Below are 25,325 nucleotides of genomic sequence, written 5' to 3' on the forward strand. Positions count from 1 at the left end.
CCTATCCTCATGTTACACAGGAAACGCTCCAGCACAGAAAAGCCATATGCATCACAAGATTTGTGGATTAAATGTGTTAACTGTTCTAGAGGGAAAACATTTTTAACTCCTTTGAAGGAAAAAAGATAAATTAAAAAAAAAAACTCTGCAGAGGCCAGTCATTTATATTAGTTCAGCCAGTCACAAACATCCATCTCAAGTTTAAGTTTAAAATGCAAAATTTGAGAGGGTGATACTTTCAATTTTAAGTATCGCTGTATGAGTTTCCTTTTTTCCCCCCCAAGCACACTTTATTATGATAAGTAGGGGGAAATCAGTTAAACTTTTTTACGGGAGAGTTTATTATGATGCAGAAAAAGTTTCATCACAGAATGCCCTGTCCTGGTCTTTAGTGCAAACACACATACACACACCCCTCCGTGTGACAGCAAATAACGCTCCCAGTCCACCTGACAGAGATGCAAACCTGCTGCAGAGTAAGATGGTAAACTCCGCAAAAGGAGAGAGAAACCCATATCATTCACCTAAAATTATAAAGTGTAACTAGGTAACTTTTATTTTTTCACTTCTAAAATAATGGTTGGTGGTGGTTGTTGTTGTTGTTGTTTAATCAGCACTGATAGCCTGATACAGATCTCGACCCAGTCTTCGAAACAACAAGTTTTAAAAAGGCAGCTTCATGCCCCGCGCTCCCAACAGCACTGTGGACAGCCTGGATGTGCACACACACGCACACACGGAGCACACACGCTCCTACGCAGCCACTCCTCAGCTTACACCTGCTCTGAAGCAGTAGGAAGTGAATTCTCAATCTGTCAACAGGACCATCTGGTCGAGCTGCCATCACGGCTTTCTCTGTTACTCTATGAAGGAATGGCGATCCCCACGCCAGAACGCAACTCCAGAGCACCTGAACGGGCTTAGGTGGGACGGAAGACGGTGTGGCCTAGCAGTGCGAGGCTGGCAGGGACGTAAATAATTTTAAATGAGCACGCCTGACAGCAAAATTAAGTCTACAATATGGCACAGGTAATGAGGTCATCAGTAATGCTGTCGTTCAGGCTGCCAGAACAAGTACGAGGTTTGCCTTCTCAGCCAGATCAACGGCTCTTTCAGGGAGCAACTAAGACTTTTTGCTACGCCTGTTCCCAGCCCAATCAAGTAGAGATAGTAACCGCGGTGACAGCTAAAGCGGCCAGTGAGCACTGTTACTGAAATCTGCGTCACTGCGCAAAGACAGGCACGTTCAACTTTCAACCCAACAAACACTTGTACATCGCTCTCAGGACTCATTCAGTTTGCTGTCACTGGTAATGAACTGCAATTACCCCTCCAATGCTGGGCACTTCTTTCCCTTTCAAAGTGAACTTTACGCCTGCTAAAAACATTCCCCATCTCAGAAAATTCTTCACCCACAAAAAGTGAAGACGCTCCTTGTCACCTCACTCCGGGGCCTAACACCACTGGAAAAGGAGCAAAGACCTGAGCTGAATGAAACATAATTTCATTTGTTTAGTTTTGGTGGTTAGATGTCTCCACCAGCTACTCTCCAGGGTTCATTCTTGTGCCCCTCCCGCCCAACCCAAGAAAAAGCAGGTAAGAGCTATCAGAAATAAATCACAGCACTGTCACTCAGTGACCCAGACACAGCAGTTGACATCTTTCTGTCCAAGAGGGGAGTCTTCACAAAGTCTTACAACATTTAAGTAACTCAGCTCAGGATCTTTCTAAAATCTGATTACATAACCAGAAGTTATACAGCAGTAGTTTTAAAAAAGAATGAAAGGGGGAAAAAAAAACTCTACAGAAAGTTCTCGGTTGAGTGCCTACTAATGAACAAAGGTTAACTTTATCTAAAAGGTCAAATGCCTGGTGGCTAAGGTTATGACCTTAACAACTTAAATTGTGACCTTGCCACGTGCCGGGTATATTGTAGATTCTGATACAGATCATCTGGTAAAGACTGGTCATAAATTAGCTTTACTGTTACACGCCGCCCCCCCCCAAAAAAAAATTGCCACAATACCATCGTCTCAAAGTTGTCATATGATACACAGGAAGAACAATTAAAATAGAGACCCAAAGAAGGACATAAAATGGTTTGACTCTTTTATACTTTTAACGAGATGAAATTCTCAGGCTTATGGAATCATTCCGATTTCATTCCACTTGCTACTGTTGCTCAGCCACAAAAATTCACAGTTCTAATGCCACTGGATTTAGGGGGAGGGTGGGAAATCCGAATGTAGTTCGTGCATTATAGTGTAGCATCTCGATAAGTCTTAAAATAAATCACCACCTTGGGTTTTAAAACATGACTGATTCGGCTTTAGCTGCCAGGATTGGCATGCGTGTGTTAAGAATTCAACTTCCAAAGTAGAGGCCGAGGCATGAAGCAATAATTACTATACAGTTTTTTTTGTTTGTTTTTTAGGGAGAAAAAAAAAGAACTCTTTTATTTTTTAACACAGCTATGTGGGAAAAAATCATTTTGGAAGAAAAAAATAGATAACATTTTAAAGAGGATGGGGCGAGGGGAGGCGGAGATGCACAGGTGAAAAGGCCACAAATGGTTTGGCATGTTTCTTAAGCACGTTTCAGAGGCTCTGCCTCCTGCCAATACTGGCAAGTTCTCAAAACTTTTTGAGGAGGTAAAAACATTGTTTAGTGTTTACAAATCTTCACTATTATAACAGATGCTTGTCAAATCAGTTGCATGTAAGTCTGACCGATCTACCTCCTATTTGTATTGGCGGCTTCCCCTTCCACAAATAACAGACCCCCGAGATCCCCAAAATCAAATTTTGAAATCGTTTCTGACCATGGGCTCTGCACATTTTCCCCTGCAGTCTGCTGTGGGGCACACTGAGACACCGCCACCACGGCGCTCGGGGAAAGCCGGTGGCCCTGCACTTGGCCGGCGTTCAGGCGTCACAAGGGATTCTGGGATACGGCAGGAAAACCAAACCCAGAGGTAGTCTGATCCATGCTGCTATCAATAAATCTTTCATAAGCAATAAGGATGCCACCTCTCCTGCACAACCTTCGACATGTCATTTTACCAGCACCGTCTTGGAGGAGGTATCTGAAACCACCAGCGACTGGGTTAGCTCCAAGATTTAGAGCGACGGCCGGCATAGTAACGCCGCGTCAACGGCAACAGAGAATGCAAACCCAAGGCTATACCTCTGCCTGCTGTCACCTCCCTTTAAATCAAGGGGGGGAAAGTGTGCCCTAAAGGTCAATGTGAAGCACGGAGCCAGTGCTTTTGCTTTGATATGCCCTTGTCAGGAAACCCCTACAGAATGGGCCTCACCTGTTGGCACCCTCAGTTTTCTAGGCCGGCCACTTCGAGCAGTTATTATTGTCTAAGAGATCATTTATTTTCCCAAATATCCCAAAGACCGGACACTCTCTGAGAGTGCTTAAAACACAGTCAGCTATATATGCCCCATCCCTTTCCCCAGCAGAATCTCCCCTAGGATATGCAAATACATTTTCTTCATTTTAACTGGGCTTTTGCAACAGACAACTTGAACAACAAAGAGGCTAAAAGAGAGTCAAGAAAGGGCTACTTATTTCAGCGAAGCGTCATTGGAGAGGTGTTGCCTTTGCACTTTCCCTGCTCAGAACTGGCTAAAGCAACAGGCACTACTTATAATTAAGTATACATTTTTAAAACCCCAAATATTTGAAACACTTACAGATCACATCCTCTAAAATACTCCTCTATCCCCTGCCAACAGAATGCAAATGATGAAGGGACATGCTTGCAAAGTTAATTTCTCCAGTTTCTTATGTTAGGACAGATGGATGACAAAAGTTCTCTTTCTAAAACATTATTGAGAAAAATAACAGAGGATCGGGTATCAGCTGACATCTTTTTAAGAAACATAGCCCACACTTCTAGAATGAAAAAATATTTTGCAGCGCATGTGAATTTCCAGGTAACATTCTCTTTCTCTCTCTTTCTCTCTCTCTCTCTCTTGGGAGAAAAGGTCCAAATCCATAGACCCCCCAAAACAACCTACTTGCTGGATTCCACACCCTTCTTTAGTCCATCTGGTTCAAGTAACTGCCACAAAGGTAATCTAGCAAGACTGATATGTACATATAAAAAGTTAACAAGTTACACAAGACCTGAGCCTTCATACAACACAATGAGCCTTTGTTTGAAACAAGAGGAAAGGAACAAAGTGAAAAATGCACTATTTTATCCAGCCTTCTAAATGCTCCTCTAAATGCTATGATATGCACAGGTCAAACATGCTTTGGAAATAGTCTTGAAACAATAAATATATTATGAATCAAAGCAATTCACTGAATCAGTGAAGGATTTCTCAATGTTCTCATACACTCTACAGGTTGGTTACTTTTATTAACTCCCCCATCAAGTACATAGAGTCGGTCTGCTCCCCCAAAAGCTCCCACCCCCAAATATCTTAGTCAACACTTGGCATTCCTAAATACCAAGCTCCTACATTTGGATCAATAGGATTCTTTTCCTCCCTTTATACAATAATCAGCAATTTGTTACTAATGGTGCCTCCAAACTCACATCATTGAGCAGGGGGCTCAAAAGCCCCCAATAGATTTAAAAAAAAAAACACTCCCAGACAAAAAATATGACCTCACTACCAAAGTAAACGCTGCATCGCTTTTCAGTTAAAAATATTCTTTCTGACAAAGGTTTGTAGGAGGTTTCTTACACCCATCATCCAAAAAAAAAAAAAAAACAGTGATTTAAACCCATCACATAACTACCAACAACTTTGAAAACACTACTTACCAAAAGAATTGAACTTAAGAGATTACTCTCACCAAGCAACGTTTTTTTCCCCCCAGAATGCAGAGAGGCCCCCCCCCTCAGACCCCAGCCTCTTGGGGGTGCTGAGCTGGGTCTACCTTGCAAAACACACACTGTCTGCAGGCCCAGGGCCCATACCTGGGAAGGAGGTCGGCAACGGCTGGCATGCACAGAGATCACCAGAAAAGACACACACACATACACACACACACACCGAAATCGGAAAGAGCTGCTCACCAGGGCACTTACCTGCTGCATGCACAAAGTATGCCAAATATAAATCGAGTTCCTTAACAGAAACCCCTATGTGGTGGGGCTGGACACAGAGTCCGGGATTGGAGCACTGTGGGGACTTTACCAGGCGCTCGCCATCAGTACTTTCCAGCGGAATACCTTTAAATAAAATCACCATAACGAGGTCCAACCTCCAGACTTTGTCTGCCTGGCGGAGGCAGTCAATTCTGCGCATCTTGCCCTTCTGGTCGGGGTTGGAGAGAACGCAACATGGCGGCTTCTTCCCTGTCACCGTCAGCACAAAATCCTCCCGGTACTCGGGCCGGATGTCTTTCCGCAGCTTGGCCAGGAGGCGCGATGCCCACTTCTGCTTGACCTCTGGCTTCTCGCTCAGCAGCTCGTCCTTCACGGCTCTCTCTTCTTCCTTCGACATGCGCTTTTCATGCTTTTTGAAGTATTTTCGCTTTCGGGCCTGCAGGTTGAACCATGTGTAGGCAAAGGCTCGGACATGGGGCAGAAGTGCTTCGATGAAAGGATGAAACTCATCCTGCGGGGAGGGAGAGAAAGCAGAAACTGACCAGACTGACACCACCAAGGAGGCAAGCTGGTGCGCGCACATACACACACACACACACACACACACACACACACACACCCTGATTCAACCATTGAAATATGGTTCAAGCATTTCACGACCTGTATCATAATAGAAGACCATGATGCACACACACACACACACACACACACACACACACACACACCGATTTCAACCGTTGAAATATGGTTCAAGCATTTCACAACCTGTATCATAATAGAAGACCATGATACGCGCGCACACACACACATACACACACACACACACTCTGATTTCAACTGTTGAAATATGGTTCAAGCATTTCATGACCTGTATCATAATAGAAGACCATGATGCGCACACACACACATACACACATACACACACACAAACACACACAAAACACACCCTGATTTCAACCACTGAAATATGGCTCAAGCATTTCATGACCTCTATGGTAATAGAAGGCCCTGATGGGTGGAATAGGAGTGGTGGTTGGGGGTGAACAGCAAAAGAAACCTGTCGGTACAATCTCCAACATAAAAAAAAAAGTCTAAAATGTTTTTTAAAAAAAAACAGCACAAAAACATTGGGATACGTTCGCCACTGGGTTACCAGGTTGTGTTGCCGGGTCCAGGGCCACATTCTTTCGCTTGGAAGTGAAGTTTATCAAAATGCTTGTAACAATAGATCATCTGAACCCTATTTCAAGGAAGGCAGATCTAATTTTGCTCCAGCCTTGACCTCACGACTTGTAGTGCAGCCAGGGCTCCGCCGCCAGATTGGCAAATCCTAAACATTTAGATGCCAGTCAATGTTTATGGAAGTCTAGGAGCAAAACTCATCTCCACAATCAATGACAACAAAGGCTTCCCTCTGAAGAGACAGCGTGTAGACGCCGCTCTCTCCCTGCGTCATTTTGGTGATGCCTGGCGCCTTCATTTCAACCTTAGCTTCACCTAAATTTTTCAGTCAAAAACCAGGAGCATTCGGCAGACCCACACACAAAATAAGAGATGTATTTGGCAATCTACAGACACACACACAAAAAGATTCTTTTAAAAGATCTATATGAAAGATATCATTGCCGATAGTATGGCCATGAAACAAAAAGAAAAAAGGAAAGGAAAAATCGAACAAAAGTGTCCAGGTCACAGAGTAAACAGAATGTGTCCCAGTGACGAGTGTTGCAACCAAACACATTTAATGTACTGGTAAGATGGCAAAATACCTTTAATAATAATCTTTTCTTTTAAAAAGTTGCTATTTTTTGAAGAGAATATTTTAGGCTTTCCCTGCATGCCACGTTTATGAAACTCCTGGAAAACTCTCGCGGTTACCTCTTAAAATTCAAGTAATTCAAAAATAAAATTGAATTTAAAACATTTGAATTTTTTCTCATGGTTTTACTAAAAATGTTTTATTCTTTTAGTTGACTTTGGTAAAAAAAAATATGTAAATATAGATTTAAGGAAAAATTAAACAGTAACTTCCACAAAGCTGTCTGAGTACATCTAACTTTTGATTAACCAACTCACACTAATCTTACATAACTTCTATCTGCCCCACAACACCCCCTAAGATAAATTATTTACTTTCAAATACATGAGAATAAGAAAGCCAAGGAGATATTTTAAGATCTTATTAAAAGGGTATACAACAGCCAAATATTATAAAAATTCATTCTTTTCTGGTTTGTAATACCCATCTAAATACATATTTGAGAGATGGCTAACTGTAATGTCCAAAACTTATTACTCTATAAGCAATTATTAAATTTTTACATATCCAATGTAAACTGAGAGGGTTAAAATATTTTTTTGCAGTCAAGTCGGTTAAAATATTATACATTATAATCAATTATCTAAACAGTGCATGTATGCCTGGGTTTTTTTAAAGTAAATATCTAGTAATATAATGCATAATAAATCATTTCAATAATTGACACTTTCCTCTCCGAACAAATTTCAGGCTGTGTATTTCAAGTTTAGCTTCGCAAACTGCTTTTTCTTAAATGAAAGGCTCCCAAAAAGATGTCAGCTCTTATAACATGTGTGCACTCTCTTTCAGAGGAACCAGCAAAAGCATACAAGAAAATTAAGACTATTTCCCACAAACCATTAGCACTTAGACATGTCCAAAATCTTTCTTATGACCATACTTAAGAAGAAAGAAATGGAATGGGGGCATGTGGAGGGGGGGGCGGCATTTTTTAAGTCACAGTTAATCTAATAAGGTCTACTCCAAGCCACAAAGCTCTAAAACATTACTAAAATCTGAGCTCATCCTTAAAATGTCTCAAAATACCTAAACTTAGAAGCAGTCCTTTATATTGACTGCTTTTCACACATACACAGACTCGCAGGGGAGCAATGCTCTGTGGGCCTCTGCTCAGAACTCCAGCAGTCTACCCCAGTGACTCCAAACTCACATCAGTGAGCTGTCACCAAAAGGAGGACTTGCTTTTCAAGTCAGAGGCCCACTTTATAATGCCAAGTTGCAACTTCGTTCCAAACCACTCTTCTGCATGTTACAATATTACCTTATTTGAAAAGCTGCTTTCATGACAATAAGCATTGGAAATACAAGTTCTAATATGGCAGTTAAGTGTTCAGAGTAACCCCCAATAGACTTCTCAGAAAACTGCGGAACTGCGTTCATTCCGCGTTCATTCCTGCGTTCAAAGGATTTTGTGGACTTGCCAGCCAGATGCCCAGATATCTCATCATAAAAATCCTTAAATGGGGCCAACTGTGTCAACTAGTCATTACAAATCATCTAAGTCCCCAATCTTGCATCAAAAGTATTGACTTAAGACTCCCCGCAGGTTTCAAAAATAGAAGTGCACAATATTTTGTATAACTTGACTCATATCCCCCATTAAAGTGCTAGTTATCTTTCTCATGTCATGGCTAGAAATATTCCAGAATATCCAAACTAAACACTATCATCAAGATGTAGGAAGTATCTGGGCATAGCATAAATTACTTAAAAAAAAAAAAAAGCAGGTCCTTCTAAATCATGTTCCTGCACATATTGCTATAAGCTATGTGGCATTTCAAAATATTCAAAAGAAAACAAAGAATATTTTACGTACGTACTTGGTGAGAAAGTTACAGGCCACCACTAAAAGCAAACCTGTTTCAAAAGCAGCATGACTTTGAATCAGCACCTTAAATGTTGATCTAAGTAAGCCAAGTTTAAGAACTAGCTGATATTTCTGGAACAACTTCTTTTTAAAGTTCACCTACAAATTTCTACTGAGTTTTCATGTCAGGTAAGCACATGGTGGAGTTGTGATATATCTATGTGGTTTAAAAGGAGATATCTAGCACTTTCCTGGTCAAGCTTTTTTAACTTTTAACTGCATACACATAATGTGGAGTTTATTCTTTCATTCGGAGTACTTTAATCACTGTACCACTGGAGTTTTGTTTTAATGACCAATAAACCACCTAAGTGTTTATTTTTTTTAAATGACTCTAAAACTTCATAAATATTCCAGTAAGTAAAATAATTTATAAATAAATCAATTTTTAAAAGAACTCATAAAATATATGGCCCTTTTCTTCACAAACTGTTGTCCTAAGTAAGCGTTTCTCTTCGTACTGTTTCTAGAAACAGGCCTAGCGAAAGTATCGATCACACTGCCAAGTAAGTTTTTTTTTTTTTATAAATGGAAAACAACTTTTTCAACGTGATCACAGCTCATGATCTAAGGGAATCTAGTATTGTTAAATATCAGAGGATGTCTTTGGCCTGCATGAGGACACAGGTACCCTCCTCTAGGTCACCATCCTGAAATATAAATGTGTCTCACTGCGGAAGACGCTAATGTATCTGCTAAGTTTCTTTCCCACCACTCCAGCACACTGGTATTATCTGCAAGTCCTCTGTGTGGCCAACTTTTGCCAGCTACAACTTCAGCCTTCGAATCTCAGCATTTTCACTGTAGTCATAACTCATTCAAATTATCTTACACTTTGCATCTTATCCATATGCAATTGTGAACCTTGCCAGAAGCGGTTGGAAAAGTTTCACTCCAGACTTCCACAAAGTTCCTAAAATAGGAACTTTGGAAGTTTGTGAAGGGAAAATAAAAAAATTGGGGAGAAAAAAAAAACTCTCACAATAACTAAAAGCAACTGCTATCCATTATTAATGCTAGGCCTAAATCCCAAACAGACCATTTCGACATAAAAGATGCATTTAGGAGTCTTCTGAGATCCAATAGACATTTTTAGTCCTGTTAGATATTGCAAGAAGAGGTGTCATGTGCTAAATAGATCCAGAATCCAGAGAGAGGAGGGGGAGAAAAACTGTTGATACTTTTCAGCTCTTCCGAAAGTATTCCGGTTAAACCGTTATCTCCTGCTTTCTACGTGAAGGCAAGGGGTGGGTAGCAGGTTTTTCAAGGGAGTGGTGAATAAACATTTTTACAGAGAAGCATTCAACTTCGTGGAGGTGATTAATGGTCAGATCACAATGTACCGAAACAGGACGAAGACTCACACTTTTAAAAAAAAAAATTTTTTTTTTTAAGCGCAAAATGTCTTTGACTTCATGCCTTTGAGTCAAAGAAAATAAATAAAAGATTCCAAAGGGGGCCAGATTCGGGGAGCGTGCAGGGGCACTCTGGGGGCCGGGGGTGGGGGGTGCTGCAGACAGGAGAGGGCTGGGAAGAGGGTGCACGGAGAGGAGGGGCGCCCGGGCGGCAGAAACCCACGCGGCGAGTGGCTCGGAGGGGAAAGTTGCCCCCGTCCTGCGCGGAGCGGCCCGAGTCGCGCGGCTGCTGCTGCGGCGGCGGCGACGGCGGCGGCGGCGGCGGGAGGCGGGAGGCGGCGGCGGCGGCGGCGGCGGCGGGGGGAGCCGCGTCCGGCCGGGGCCGCAGCTCGGGCTCGCTGCCGGGTGCCCAACTCCGCCCGGCGCTCCCCGGCCCGCGGCCTCGGCCGCTCGCCGCAGCCCCGCACCCCGGGCTCGTCGGGACCCCGAAACTTTCCCGCGGGCGGGCGGGCGGGCGAGCGGGGCGCCGCGGCGGCCGCAGGCTCCACCCGGCCGGCGCGGGGGACGCGCGTCCCCGCAGCCCCGCTCCGCCGAGCCCAGGGCCGGCTCGCCAACGCCGCCCGCCCGCGTCCGAGGGGCGCTGGCCGGGCCCGGGCCCGGGACGCCGGCGCGCGTCCCTCCCACGGCCGGACCCCCGCGGCGGACAAACAATAAACAAAACAAAAAAAAAAAGTAAAGAGTTCGGGGCTGCGGCCGCGGCGCGGGCTCGGGGCGCGGGGGGCCGCGGGCGCCGGGACCCTCCCCGCGCGCCCCGCACCCGGGGCTTTCGGGCGCCCCGAGCGGAGCGTGCGGGCGGGGCGGTGGGCACCGCGGGCGGCCCCCTTCCCCGGGCGCCGCGCAACTACAGCAGGCGGCCTCCCGGCTGCAGAAACGCTGAGTCCAGATTTCAGCTTGTCATGGGCTGCCACCCCGCCGAAACACGTGCGGGGCGTCCGAAAGCCCCGCCGATCCGCAGTCCCTCGCCCCGATATTAATTAACGCATTAATAAGAGGGCGCCATTAGCCATGTGCCCACACAAATGGCCGTGCAAGAGGAATGCACCCGCATGGAAACAAAGTTACTTTCTGAAAGCTGAATTTCTCCCCCCCTCCCCCCCAGCACACGCGCGCGCACACACACACACGGACACACGGACACACACGCACACGCGCGCACACACACATGCACACACACACACACACACACACACACACACACAGAAACACGCGCAGCCCCGGGCACCCGGCAAGCCCCGGGCCCAGCGGGCGCACCGCTCCGGGGCTCTCCCGTGCCCAGCCCCAGGTCTGCCCCCCGCACCCCCCGACCCCCGCCCCCACCCCCTCCGCATCCAAACAGCTGCTTACCTGGGTGAGACAGAGCGGAGAATACATAACTGCCGGGCGGTGGGGTGTGCGTGTGCGTCTGGGTGTGCGGTTTGGAGGTGTGCGTGAGTGCGGGTGAGAGAGGAGAAAGAGGGAGAGAGGGGGAGAAGGAGACAGGGGGAGAGAGAGAAAAAGAGAGAGGAGAGAGAGAGAAGGGGGAAGAAAAAAAAAATCAAGCCTGCTTCTTGCGTTCACATTTCCAACTCGGCTCAACTGCAGCCAGCCAGCGCTATTGCCGCTCCATGAGCTGAACTTTAACCCCGCCTAGAGTTTCCCTACACTCCACTATACATGTCTACTGTACGCGGGCGTTAAAGGCATAGCGCACCCTTTCCCGCTCCCGCGCCCGCCCGCCGGCCGGGTGCCCGCGAGCTGCCCGCGCGCCCGCCGCCGCCTCCGCTCTGCACCGCACCGCACAGCCGCCGCCCGCTCGCGCCGCCGCCGCCGGGGGCGGGGAGGGGGCGTGGGGGAGGGGGCGGCTGCGGCGCCGCGCGGCCAGCCCGGTCCCCAGCCAGCCTCCGCGGCCGCTCGCTCGCTCCCTCTCCCGTTCCCTCGCTCGCTCGCCTGCTCGCAGCACCCCCCCACCACCACCACCACCCGCCCGCCGCCTCCTGCACAGACCGACACCCCCCCCCCCACCCCTTCTCCGCGGCCCCGCTCGGCGCATTACTGGGTAACGCAGTGAGGAGCAGTTACAGTCTGTCCTCCCGGGCCGCTATAGGCTGCCACAGGATGTGCTTAAGCAAACAAAACTACTTTTCCTCGTCCCCATCCCCCACCCCCGCTGCAGACCTTCGCGGACCTCGCCGGAGGACTTGGGCAACTTGGCCAAGGTTGCCCGGCACCCCGGGGTTCCCGGTGCGGGCGCGCGTGGAGAACCCGGGAGAAGGCAGGGGAAGAGGAAGGGGGCGGGGTGAGGGGTGCACATTTGCATGAATGCAATTTATTTCTCCCCCCCCAAAAGCAGACCTCCTAGGTAACTTTTTGCACCCCCCACACACCCCCCCACCCCTCGGAAATGCGGCACGGCTCAAAGCCTTGTAATCTCTCCAGCGAAGCTTTCTGTGGGAATAGATCGTCGGCAGAGGTAATTATGCACAAAAGCCTGCAAACTTTGTGCAGCTTTGGTCCTAGGGCACGCGGCAGCGGGGGTGGCGGGGAATTATTTCACACCGAAGATGCACCGGATTTGGGCGGGTGGGGGGGGGGTCTGGAGAAAGGGAGGCGGAGATGAATGAGCGTTCTCCCTCCCTACACTGGGAAACGAGTGGGTTTCAATACAGACGCCATAGTAAAAGTTCTTTCACATTTAGGATCTTTTTCTTTTTTAGGAGAAAAAAAAATAAAGATGTGCAAGGGATGTCCCCTTGGGGAAGGGCGATCTGCTCCACAAACTCGTGCCGGGAGCTGGTCCCGGCGGTCATTTCGCCGGCTCTTGTTCCAGGCACACCTCTGCAAAAGGGTGCCTTTTAAGAACACCCTTTTTCCCTCCCCCAGGTAATAGTTCTTAAAATGGAAAAGAGCTTCCTGCAATTATTTTAGGTTTGCTAAAGTATTGTTTTGGCAGAAAGGGGGGGTGGTTTTTAGGGTTTGGCAAGTTGCCAATAAGCCTGCTTTTCCAGTTTTTTTTAAACCTCATATTTTTTTTCTCTCTAGGCTCTTTCCCTGTTTGGGGGCAGGGGGGAGTGGAGGGGGGGGAAGTATAGTGCACCCCCCCATCTCTTCTCTTTCTCTTCATCCCCCCCCCCACACACACACACATTCAGGTTGCAGCCAGCTGCATTTTCCAATCCTTCTCCAAATTCCAAAAGAGAGAGAAGTACATCCCGGTGGAGGACAGGCAGGAGAACGTGCACCTTGGGAAAGGTTCCATAGCTAGACAACCTAAAAGAACAAATTCCTATAGAAATGGCCAGTGCAGGTGAGGAAAGGAAAGGTCCTCGGCCATCCCATTCAGAATCCCACCCCCTCCCCCCTTTTTTTAACACAGCAGTGAGCGCGAAATATGTACAGTGAGAAAGCAAAATAAAATCTTCTGAAATATTCTGCATCTGTCTAAAGTTATTTTCTGCTTGTTCTCCAGCTTCTTTATAACTAAAATAATTTCTGAACGCTCAAGAGACCATTTTCACACACCCGGCTCCCAAATAGCCTTGGAAACTTCTCAGATTATTTAATAAGGGGCGAAGGGGGGGAAATCATGGCTGAAATCTTTCATGAGAGAATCCCACTTTCACAAACCAAAACAACTGCTTTTCTTTGGTTTCCTCTTGGATTTCAGGAGGAGAGACAGTTCTAAGAGCCAAGCCGAGTCACAGAGACAACGTCCCTGGCCACGAAAGCTTTGCTGGGATCTATAACTTCCACGCGCTCCAGGTTTCCTCGATAGAAGTTTCTGGCTGGCGGTCCCAACATGTAACTGAGGCACAGTGCGAAGTTATTGTTCCGAGTGTGTGCTCTGGGGAGGTTCTCCTCAGAGCAGATTAAAATCTTTCTCAGGATGTATTAAAAGACGCTGCACATCTGCCTCTTTCCCAAACCGCCAAAAGTTTTACTTTTAATGGAATCTTAAGGGAAAAAAAAAAAGAAGAAAGAAAGAAAGAAAGTTTTTCAAAAGCTCGGGCACGTCGCCCTGGTTGGGGGGGAGGGGGGCTAGGGAAGGGGAGAGGAATGAGGGAAAGTAATTTAATGCTGATATTTCTACTTGAAAAACTTCTTTTGTTGCAGCAATGGATGTGCCCGCGATTTCCAGCTTTCTGCGGTTAGCAATATTATCTTAAGTAACTTTTGGCGCCCTTCGTAAGACTTTTGGAAGTGGGACGTTTGTTTGCGCCCTCTAGGCAAGCGCTGGATCCAAGTTCAGCACCAAAGCCCTTCACATCCGCTCCCGCTTTCTCTCCTATCTCCGCCAGCGCCCGCGGGAGGAGGGGGGCGGGGAGAGGCGGGGGAACCGCTCGGAAGCTCGCTCCCAGCCCCAGCCTTTGGAAACAGGACTGAGAAAAATACAGTAGAAGAGTTACAGTTACAGAAAAGCTTCTGGTAACTTTCTCTCCAACAGGCATAAATTTAAACACACACACACACACACACACAGATGTGTCTTACAGGGTAGCTTGGGGGTAGAAATCTCCAACTCTCTCCCCCCTCTCCCAAGTTGCAAAAGTCAATCCTTGTCTAGAGTTCCCTGAGATACTCAGACACTGGAGAGGGCAGGGTTGGAGGGAGAAGGAAGGCAGGTTAGAGAACAGCAGAGGAGCCGCAGGTAAAGTAAGAAACTAGTGTACTGCAATCATATAAATGACCCATTGTTAGGAAGGATAAACCCCTTATTGGAAATAACCGCTCCAATCATTTATTTTGCAAGTGCTAGGAGGCTGCCTTGAAATGGGATTGTCTCTGCGCAAAGGAGGCTCCTGTCATGCTCTCTGCTATCCATATTCTTCCTGGCTCAGAGCCCAGCCTTGCATTTACTGTGTTTTATTTGCAGAAATGTTACCTTGCCAGCTTTAGTGAAATCCTCTTAGATATATAAATTACATCAATAAGGTTTCACTTATATGTACATCTCAAATACCTCTCAATCCAGAGGTTACTTAATAGGAAGATCTTATTAATATGATTTAGATTTTAATGCCCAAAGCAGTGAAGATAAAATTGGGGTTTGTAAGTGACAATGCCATTAACTCTCTTCTTTTTACCGAGACTAACTTTATCACAAGCACTGCCCAACAGGCTTCATCTCTAGATTTTTTTTTTTTTGACCTGCTGGTGTGCAGATTTTTCTTATGGGCATACATTCCTAAATTGAATCATGAATCCTATATTGAATGGAACAGCCAAGTGGATTCTTACATCAAATTTCCAAACTAGATTTGGTTAGAAGGCCTAAAACCTTTGGAATTCACTCGCTGGGAGTTTTAATCCAAAGATGGGGAAGACCCCATCTTCTTTTCCACTCACTTCCCAACAGAATGAGGCGTCTGCTCTGCTCAGAAAGAAGAGATGGATATATTTTCATTAGAGGCTGCCAATTTCTGTCTCCAAGACAAGCTACTGCAGTTGGTTCTCTCTGGATTGGTGTCAAAAATGACTTGCCCAAGAGGTCAGTCACCAGCTCGGATAGCACGTGGGCTACCTTCCACACACACCCTCCACAGTGCTTCCTGTAGTCACCAAGATGTGAAGCTGGCCAGTCTTAAAACACTCTTGCTACTGGCCATACATTGAAACAGAATTCAAGAAAAGCCTGAGGGGGGGGGGGGGGAATGAGTGTAAACCCACTCCCTTTCAATAGCTGGCAGTTCACCTGTGAAACATTTCCTCTCCCATAAAACTGCTCTTCAGCATTCAAGAGAGGCTTGCTTATTCCCTCAAAGCACTTGAAAGGCCAAACCTGCTAAGATAATCAAAGTGCAAAGTTTTGTAACGCTGAGCCCAGGATACAAGACTTCTCAAAGCACAGGAGTCGAGTCGCACCTCTCTGCAAGTGTTTAAGCCACAGAGCTCCCAAGTTAAAATCTCACATTCCACAAAAGTTAACTTTACTGAATTTAAAAATAATAATAATAATAATAAGGCAAAGCTAAATATTTCTCTCGCAGAATTTTTTTTTCCCAAAAGGTATGGAACAAGACATACGATTCATGCAAAGATTTCCCCCACACACACACACCCAATCCGGTTTTCTCCCCTCTACTCCGCCTTAAACTCGAAAACTCTTTCCTATTGTGCTCGCTAAATCCGGAAGAGCTGTAGCTTTGACAGCTTGAACCAGACCGTACCCTTCAGAGCCGCAGAGAACTTCAGAGTGTCTCTGCCCCGCCCCCTCTGGCTATTGCAACCCATTGTACACCCGAGCTTCCTCGGGATTGGATAACGCCTTTGTCAGTCTCCCATATTGTCCCATTGATTAGAGGATCCAATCGTCAATTATTCTCCGGTCCAGACATCTCTTTTCGGGTTAGGTTGACTGCTGAGGCCAGACGTCTTTTTACAGAACAGAGCACGTACAGGATTTCCCCCACACACACACCACGTCCCCCCACCCCCCCTTTTTCTGGAACCAAGCAAGCGCTAGGAGGAAAAAAAAAAAAATCTGTCAAGCTCAGCAATTTTTTTCAAATCTCGGGGAAAAAAAAAAAAATAAAAAGGAAACCCTGTCTCTGAAGCACACAGCAAAATAAGCCACCCACAAAAGCTACATCTTTAAAACAAAACCATCACAATAGACATTTACCCAACAAGCACTTAAATGCATATGCAAGCTAGAGAAATTTCAAAGTCTTAGCCATTAAACAAAACCATTCTCCCATTATCGTTTATAAAGCACATATCGTATAAACGCGAAATAGAAAGTTTAAGATGTACCACGTACCATTGCAATGTAAAAGAGTACGTGAGAAACTTTAAAATGTTCAGACGAATGGCTTCATTTGTTGTCCCTTTTTTTTTTTTTTGCATTAAAAATATCTAAATAAACTTGGAACCGTTGAAAACCCGGAAGAGATTTTTTTAAGCTGTTGGCCAATTGCAGGCTTCTTAGAGATTTTTTTTTTTTTAACTCCAAATCAGAAGGCTTTTGCAATTGCAATGCGCGCTCTGCCTCTCTCACTCTCTCCTCTTTTGAAAGCGATCCAACCCCGGATGGCTGGTTCTCAGATTCTCTCTGCTTTTGCCTTGTGTGCTTTGGATTGTACGAGACTTTGCAGAAGTTGCAATCGATTCGCAGTCCCTCTTTCCTCTCCCTACCCCCTTGTTTATTTCCGCAATCGCTGCAATTTGCATAGTAACCACGCACGAGGCGCCGGCGGCTGCCTGCGGAGGGGGCCTGGAGGGGGCAGGGAAAAGGCCTTGCCCCCTTCTCCCCTCCTCCCGCCTCTCTCCCCACCAGTCTCCTCCTCCCCCACGGCGCGTGGCCAATAGGAGCCCCGGCATTCAGCGCAAGCTCCGGTCGGGACACAGTTCGGAAGAAAAGCCCCTGTTACTAGGCCCTGCTCGCGGGCTCGGCTTTTTTTTTTTTTTTTTTTTTTTTGGCGCAGTCAAAGTTCCTTCGCTTGCGGACCTGGCAGGCGGCTCCGGGGCGGTTTGAGGATGTAGTACCATGACCTGCGGTTGTGCGGCTTTTGCACGTTTTAATCAAGTCTGCACGCCTGCTTGCTCGGGGTTCCCCCCTCCTCCCCCCACTCCCTATAGCCTCTTGTGAGTTATTAGGCTAGTTCGTGATGGTTAGTGAGAGATTTAACCTTTATTTGCACTGGTGTAGTCCAAGAGTTAAAGATCCTCTTTGGTGCATTAAATCAAGAGAGTGCAAAATGTCACCGCGAACTTGCAGTGAAATAAAGCTTCTGCTGGAGGTTTGGGAAGGAAAAGACCTTGGCTGTATTCTCTGCAGATGACTGAACATTTAACAGTGTTAGGTGGGCTCTCTCAAGAATAAAGCTGTTCCTTTAAAGCTGGAGATGCCAGTGAGATTCTAATCTGACAGGCATCTAATTTGTTCCAAATCCCCAAGTCCCCCAAAGTTGTACCAGACCCCCCTCCACCTCCCATCTTCCCAAGAGGACTGTAGCAGTCCTAACATTTGAAAGGAATTTTTATAAAAGATAGTTATAATAATAGTTATTTGAATATTAACCCTGTTAGTTCATTGATTCATCTTGTTTCATGGACCCTTGAACCATGTCTCGTGAACCATGTCATGGGGATATTTCAGTGTCAACCTTCAAACGTGTTTAACCAACAAGATAAGACACTGGCGCAGTAGTGGAGATGGGGGTGCGGTGGGGGTGCTGGAGGGAGGGAGAGCATGTCCCTTTAAATGCAATGCATCACCACTGTGCTATTGCGTTTTATTCCATGTGTTTGCTTTGCGACAGTTAAGTAGCTTAGGACGGGTGTGCTCAATAACTGAGTTACAGAGAAACGTGTTCTTAGCTCACTGGATAAAAATCATACAGTGAGAAATCCAAAGAAACAGAAAACAACCTGGCAGTTGTCTGATGTACTTAACTATCCTTGGTGTCCCGAATTAATTAATAAATAGCAGCACTGTTGGATTAGAGGTCAGAGAAAATGCTACTTTTCCACTGAATCAGACTGCTGGCTTTCGGCTTGCCCTTTACAGCCGGCTAATTGATGCAGCTCAGTATGGTTATCCTTCGGGTTAGTGAGGTTCTGCCCCTTAGAGTTTCTGGAGCAAGCTGTGGTCTCTCTCTAGAAAGTCTGTGGCATTACATCCTGGCCTCCTCCACTGAGCACTTACTTCTTTTTGGCATATTTCTTCACTACTCCAACACTTGCTGGGAAAAAGCGATCAGTAAAATGAAAAAAAATTTTTTTTTTAAGTAACAGAAGTTCCAGGCCTACGGGAATTAAATTATTAATTTTTTTAAGTAACAGAAGTTGCAGCTTGAGGGCTGGGGCACAAGATTTACATGCGGGAGGCCCACGTTCAGTCCCCAGCACAGCATGGATGGTCAAGCACTGCCAGGAGTCACTCGTGAGCACTGAGATGGGAGTAGTCATTGAGTACAACTGGCTAAGCCCCTAAATGCCTAGTGCCTCCCCCCAAAAAAGTTATAGGCCTAGTTCAGGTGGTAGTTGGCTGGATGACCTGGATGTGATTACATAACTCCTATAAAATAGACCGTGAACCTGTTGTGAGAAAAAAGGAGTCTTTATCAAGAAAAATAATCTCTGAACTGCATGAGAGGTATTTGCTTCCATTGCCTTGTTGTGTAGATGCTCTGAATGGTTCCGGGTGCTACCCCAGCCAGATTTGACAGTAGGTGGTTGGATGGGTTTGGGGCACAGTGACTGTGGTTCATTAACTCAGTTTATTGCAGGAGGTTAGCCCATTTACTAAGTGATCTTTTCCATCTCCATATAGTTAACAACAACATAGGGTATGCTTGGATCCAGTTCAAGTTGGTCCCACACTGTAATTTCAAATTATGCAACTTTCGTAAACTTCAAATTTCTAATCTAGCAAATGGGTGATATTTAGATAACACAGGAAGATCACCCTGTACACTATGCGTGCTCAGTATATGGGAGTTATAATCAGAAGAATACCATCACTGTTCAATATGTACCGCATTCTAGGCCAGGGGTCAGAGAACAAGACAACCCTGTCTCCAGGAAGCATCCTGTTCTATGGTGGAGATAAGACACAAAGATAAATAAGAATGTAATACGACACGGAGTGTGTCCTATTTAGGAATATATTAAGGGGCAATAGGAACACAGATTGTGGGATTGCTGATCATACCTAGATGGAGAGATAGAATTACAGAAACCTAAAAACCAAAACCTATGAAACATTTGTCAGGTGGACAGAGTGGAGCTGGCATCCCTGTCCCCAAAAAGCCCAGTGAAAGGGGACAATTTGACTATAGCTAGGTAGGATGAGGACTGTGGTAAGAAGAGATGAAGTTAGGAAAGAGGCTGCTCAGTGGACTGGAGGACTTGCTTTGCAAGCAGGAGGCCCAGGTTCAATGCTTGGTAACAAATGGTCCCTTGGGCATAGCCAGGAGAAACACCGAGCACCTCTGGGTGTGAACACAAATTGAAAAAAAAAAGAAAGAAAGACAGGTTGGGCAAAATGAGAAAGAACCATTTACTAGAGGGGTTGGAGAGATACGCAAGGCAAGATTTGCAAACCATGGCCCTTAAGAGACTGAGCTCCATGCCTTGAAAGCCAAGGGAGGTCTATCCTAGCACACACCTCACTAATCACTAATAGTGACCCCCTACCCTCTTCACATCTACAGAGTCCTGAGCACTGTAGGGAGTGTGTACACACTCTGTACAGTGTGACCCCCCCAAATATTAATATTTTCAAACTTTGAAAATTAATCTATCAGTGGAGGCAAAGACACATGTTAGAAAGCAGTGATAGAAAAATTAAGTTCTGAGCTATGACATAGCAGGATGGAATGAGTCAGAGAGACAAAAAAGGCAGATCAGAGGAAAAGAACAAGCAGGAGGAGGCAGAAAAGATCTTTCATTAACTTAAGTCTTCAGGGACTTTGGTCAACAAGGACAATTTTCAGAATAAGGTTTCCCCAGACTCTTCTCAAAGTTCAAAAATGCCAGACCTATTAGTGGAAGAGAGGATGTCTTTTCACCCTGAAGTTTACCACCTTTGTATCCTTCAACCTGTCACTGTCACTGTCACTGTCGTCCCGTTGTTCATTGTTTTGCTCAAGCGGGCACCAGTAACTTCTCCATTGTGAGACTTGTTGTTACTGTTTTTGGCATATCGAATATGCCATGGGTAGCTTGCCAGGCTCTGTGGTGTGGGCGGGATACTCTTGATAACTTGCCGGGCTCTACAGGAGGGTTGGAGGAATCGAACCCGGGTTGGCTGTGTGTAAGGCAAACGCCCTACCCGCTGTGCTATTGCTTAAACCTACCAATATTAAACACAGTCGAGCAAAACACTAGTAACAGTAGCTCAAAGGGATCAAATGTATCTACTCGTTCTTCCCACTGTGTGAATTTTCATTCCTGTAATCTCAGCTCTGCTGTGCCCAGAGAATCAGCAGCACATGGAATTTAGGTTGCCAACTCTGGTGAGCCAGTGAGCCACATGCTTCCAAGTAATCTAGTGCTCCCCCTTGAAAATTAGAGGCTCTTCCAGGAATTCTGCTTTGTTGACCCAAATATAGACATAATCTGCTTGCTGAGCATTGACAGGGAGACTAAGACATCAAAGGTATTTTTTTTTTTTGCTCACACTGGTGATGCTCAGGGGTTACTCCTGGCTCTGCACTCTTGGCAGTGCTCAGGGGACCATACGGGATGCTGGGAATCGAACCTGAGACAGCCACGTGCAAGGCAAATGCCCTACCTGCTGTACTATCACTCCAGCCCCGACATCAGGGCTTTTCTGAATTGGAATCATAATTCAACATCCTAAAGTTCTGCTCATCATAAATTGAAGTTTCAATTTGTGAACCAAGATGGAAGTTGAACACCCAACTCTGGCTCACATTTTCTTGATTTGAGTTGATCCTATTTTAGCCACAATACTTGCAGACCAAGTAATCAACACCCACATTTAGAGGAACTACATGGCAATGTAAATGATAAACACCAGAAACACAGTTAAATCTAAGAATGAATGAGATTCCAAATATGAGTGTTGTGATAGACTATTGTCCTCCAATTTTTATCCTTTACTCTTGGTATTCTTATATGACAAAGCAACTAAGAACTAGCATTTCCCAACCTTTCTTTTTTTTTTTTTTTTTTGGCTTTTTGGGTCACACCTGGCGATGCACATGGGTTACTCCTGGCTCTGCACTCAGGAATTACCCCTGGCTGTGCTCAGGGGACCATATGGGATGCTGGGATTTGAACCTGGGTCGGCCGCGTGCAAGGCAAACGCCCTACCCGCTGTGCTATCTCTCCAGCCCCATTCCCAACCTTTCTTGATGATAAAACATACGAATAAGTACTTGTCAATAGAATGCAAGGGTGAAGTCATGGCACTTTCTGGGAGCTCATAGAGTCTACAGACAAATAAATAACTGATACACAACAGGAAGAGAAGTATTACAAAAAAAACACAGCTAAGGTATTGACTGATTGTACCTAGAAGAGTTAGGAGGTACCGAGAGATAGCACAGCGGGTAGGGTATTTGCCTTGCACGCAGACGACCCGGGTTCAACTTCTTCACCTCTCTCAGAGAGCCCAGCAAGCTACCGAGAGTATCTCGCCCCCATGGCAGAGCCTGGCAAGTTACCCATGGTGTATTCAATATGCCAAAAACAGTAACAACAAGTCTCACAATGGAGATGTTTCTGGTGCCCACTCGAGCAAATCGATGAGCAACAGGATGACAGTGATTACAGTGATTAAGCTGGTGCATGAAAAAAAATAGTAATGGAAAAGATATAAAACTTCAGAGACTTCTGGGTATAAGAAAATCACCAAACATAACAAAGCAACATGACTAACCAAGGAGAAAGTGACATGAGTATGCACATTAGGTGTGTTAGAAAGTACAGGATGATGAGCCACTTTCTCTCTTTTTTTTTTTTTTGCTTTTTGGGTCACACCCGGCGATGCACAGGGGTTACTCCTGGTTCTACACCCAGGAATTACTCCTGGCGGTGCTCAGGGGACCATATGGGATGCTGGGATTTGAACCTGGGTCGGCCGCATGCAAGGCAAACACCCTACCCGCTGTGCTATCGCTCCAGCCCCGCCACTTTCTTTTTGTGACTGGGATGAGGGAGTAGTAGAGAGAAATATCAGGCAAAGAGAGTCTGGACAGGGGACATCTTCTGTACCAATAGAGGAAAAGTCAGTAGAGGAAAAGATTCAGGGGAAAAGAAGCCAAAATTTCTTAAGATTATTTTATAATCTCGGTATTTAAAGCTTTCTAGTCTTAATTACAGCACAGACTAGGCCACTGTAGCACTGTCTATAACACTGTCATCCCGTTGTTCATTGATTTGCTCGAGCGGGCACCAGTATCGTCTCCATTTTGAGACTTGTTACTGTTTTTGCATATCCAATACGACATGGGTAGCTTGCCAGGCTCTGCCGTGCGGGCAGGATACTCTCAGTAGCTTGCTGGGCTCTCCAAGAGGAACAGAGGAATCAAACCCAGGTCAGCCGCATGCGAGGCAAATGCCCTAATCTCTGTGCTATCACTTCAGTCTATGCCACTGTGCTATCACTCTAGTCTAGGCCGCTATATTAGAATAAAACACAGTGACTTAAAATATCATACAGGTTGGAAAAGCAGCTCTGATCCATAAGCTCATTGAGGGATCCAGGTTCCTTCTGTCTTGCTGCTCTCTTGTCTCCCAAAGTACTGTCTTGCTCTTGCTACTTGCTTCTTGTTTGATTCTTTGGTTTTTGAGTCACACCTGGTGTGACTAGGGCTCACTCCTGACTTTGTGCTCAGGGATCAATCTAGGGAGGCTCTGGGGTACAATACAGGCTGCCTTCAATAAAACCTGGGTTGGCCACATGGAAGGCAAGCGTCCTACCTACAGTACTATGTCTCTAGCCCCTGTCTTGTTCTTTGTAAACTCAAATTGTATCTCTAAAATGACCTCACTGCAGCCTTTGGAAACATTACAAGTTATTTATTTTGACTTAGTCCAGAAAGTTCTTGTGATAAGCTAGGATTTATCTTGGCAAATCAAGAAAATGTGAGCTCCACCTTTGTGGTCAGCCTTAAATTTAGTTCACATACTAAACCTTGGGGAGTATAAAGACAGGGCATCAAGCTTACTTTCACGGCTTTACACACATGATGTTGCCCTTCTACATGAACTGGACCAGGTTGCCATGCTTCTCACACAGAGAATGAAAGCCCAGGTAGGGATAAGTAGTTAGGCAGGGTCATTTCCTAAGTGCTAAAAGGGAATCCTTAGTTCGTTGTGTACCCTTCCCTAAAGCTCTCACGAGATGTGTACCTACACAAAGTGGTCAGACTTCAATTTTTTAAGTGCAATTTTAATGGTTCACTGGCTCTATTCATGATCAAAATTAAAGAGCCGACTTTATTTTTATAACCAGCTTTATGGAGGCATGATTTATATTAAAAAATCGAATGTATTTAATGTATATAATTTGATTCCTTGGGACAAATGCCCAGGGTGTCATCACTATGATAAAGGTAATAGACATTCAACACCTCCTAAAGTCTCTCTTTCTCTCTCTTCTCTCCCTCTCTCTCTCTCTCTCTCTCTCTCTCATAATACAAGCATTACACAAGATTTACCCTCTTACCAAACCTTAAAGTGCACAATATCTTATTGTTAACTAGGGGCACCATGTTGTATTAGAACTAATTTATTTAGCATAATACTGAAACTGTGTCCCTGTGGAATAGCAACTCCCATTTTCCCACCCCTCTACCCATCCTTATCTTGGCCCACACACCATAATAAGCGGCAACAGTTCCTGAAGACCAAAGATGTTGCACAACCGCGCTGCTGGTAGGACCAGTGAGAGAAAGTGAAGCCTGAGTCGAGGGGAAAGCAGCAGAGTTCTGAGCTTACAATACACAGAAGAAGCGCTGAGGAGGCGCTCTCAAGTCTCCAGCCACCACATTTTACAGATGATAAAGCAGAAGTCAGCAGAGCGAGCGGAGAAGCTAGCTCATGGTCACACAGCTGGTCAAGACTTAATCCCCAGGCCCATGCCAGTTCCATGACATCATGCAAAGGATATTTTGTAGGAATGGGAAAGGAGTAAATAACTCCCTGGTGTCCAAATTGAAAAGAGGCCTGGGAAAGTGCAGAAATACAGCCAGTGGGTCTGAGAGGAGAAAGAAAATGGTTAATTATTGAGAAGGAAAGAATGGCTATTAAAAAAAAAAAAAGGCCCTTTTCCCCAAAATGTGTTCAGGCAGTTGAAGGACAATTCTCAGGAAAATAAAACCAGAGTGGGGTGAGAGAAATATTCTAGAATTGTAACTTAGATGAACAAGTTGAGGTTCAGGGCAGCCCCGCACTCTCTCTTTCTCTCTCTCTTCCTCTCTCTCTTTCTTTCTCTATCTCTGTCTCTCTCTGTCTCTCCCTCTCTGTCTCTCTGTCTCTCTCTTTGTATCTCTCTCTCTCTCTCTCTCTCTCTCTCTCTCTCTCTCTCTCCCTCCCACACACACACACACCATCTGTTTTCCTGGTTTTCTGTCTTCTAGTCTTTATGAATTTGGGCATTTTTTATCTTTCAGAGACCATCATTGGTCTTCCATATCTATATAATGGAAACACTGGTCCAGAGAGATAATACAGCAGTAAGGTGCTTGCCTTGCA

The 25,325-nt window shown here is 45.5% G+C and overlaps 1 protein-coding gene across 6 annotated transcripts in view; it reads right to left on the reverse strand.

Annotated features, from left to right (window-relative positions):
• Positions 1–25,325, reverse strand: part of NFIA (nuclear factor I A) — a 632,562-nt gene that overhangs the window by 386,883 nt on the left and 220,354 nt on the right. For 3 of the 6 annotated variants that reach the window (XM_055137455.1, XM_055137454.1, XM_055137453.1), the window contains exons 1-2: positions 11,523–11,960; positions 5,057–5,588 (exon numbers count right to left, since the gene is read on the reverse strand). In XM_055137455.1, the coding sequence (XP_054993430.1) occupies positions 5,057–5,588; positions 11,523–11,549 (559 nt within the window). In that variant the 5' untranslated portion in view covers positions 11,550–11,960. Of the gene's footprint in view, positions 1–5,056; positions 5,589–11,522; positions 11,961–25,325 lie in introns of those variants that run through there. The other 3 variants (XM_055137450.1, XM_055137452.1, XM_004607099.2) reach the window with 1 other exon arrangement.

Source organism: Sorex araneus, chromosome 5 (assembly GCF_027595985.1).
Source record: "Sorex araneus isolate mSorAra2 chromosome 5, mSorAra2.pri, whole genome shotgun sequence".
Taxonomy (NCBI): Eukaryota; Metazoa; Chordata; class Mammalia; order Eulipotyphla; family Soricidae; genus Sorex; species Sorex araneus.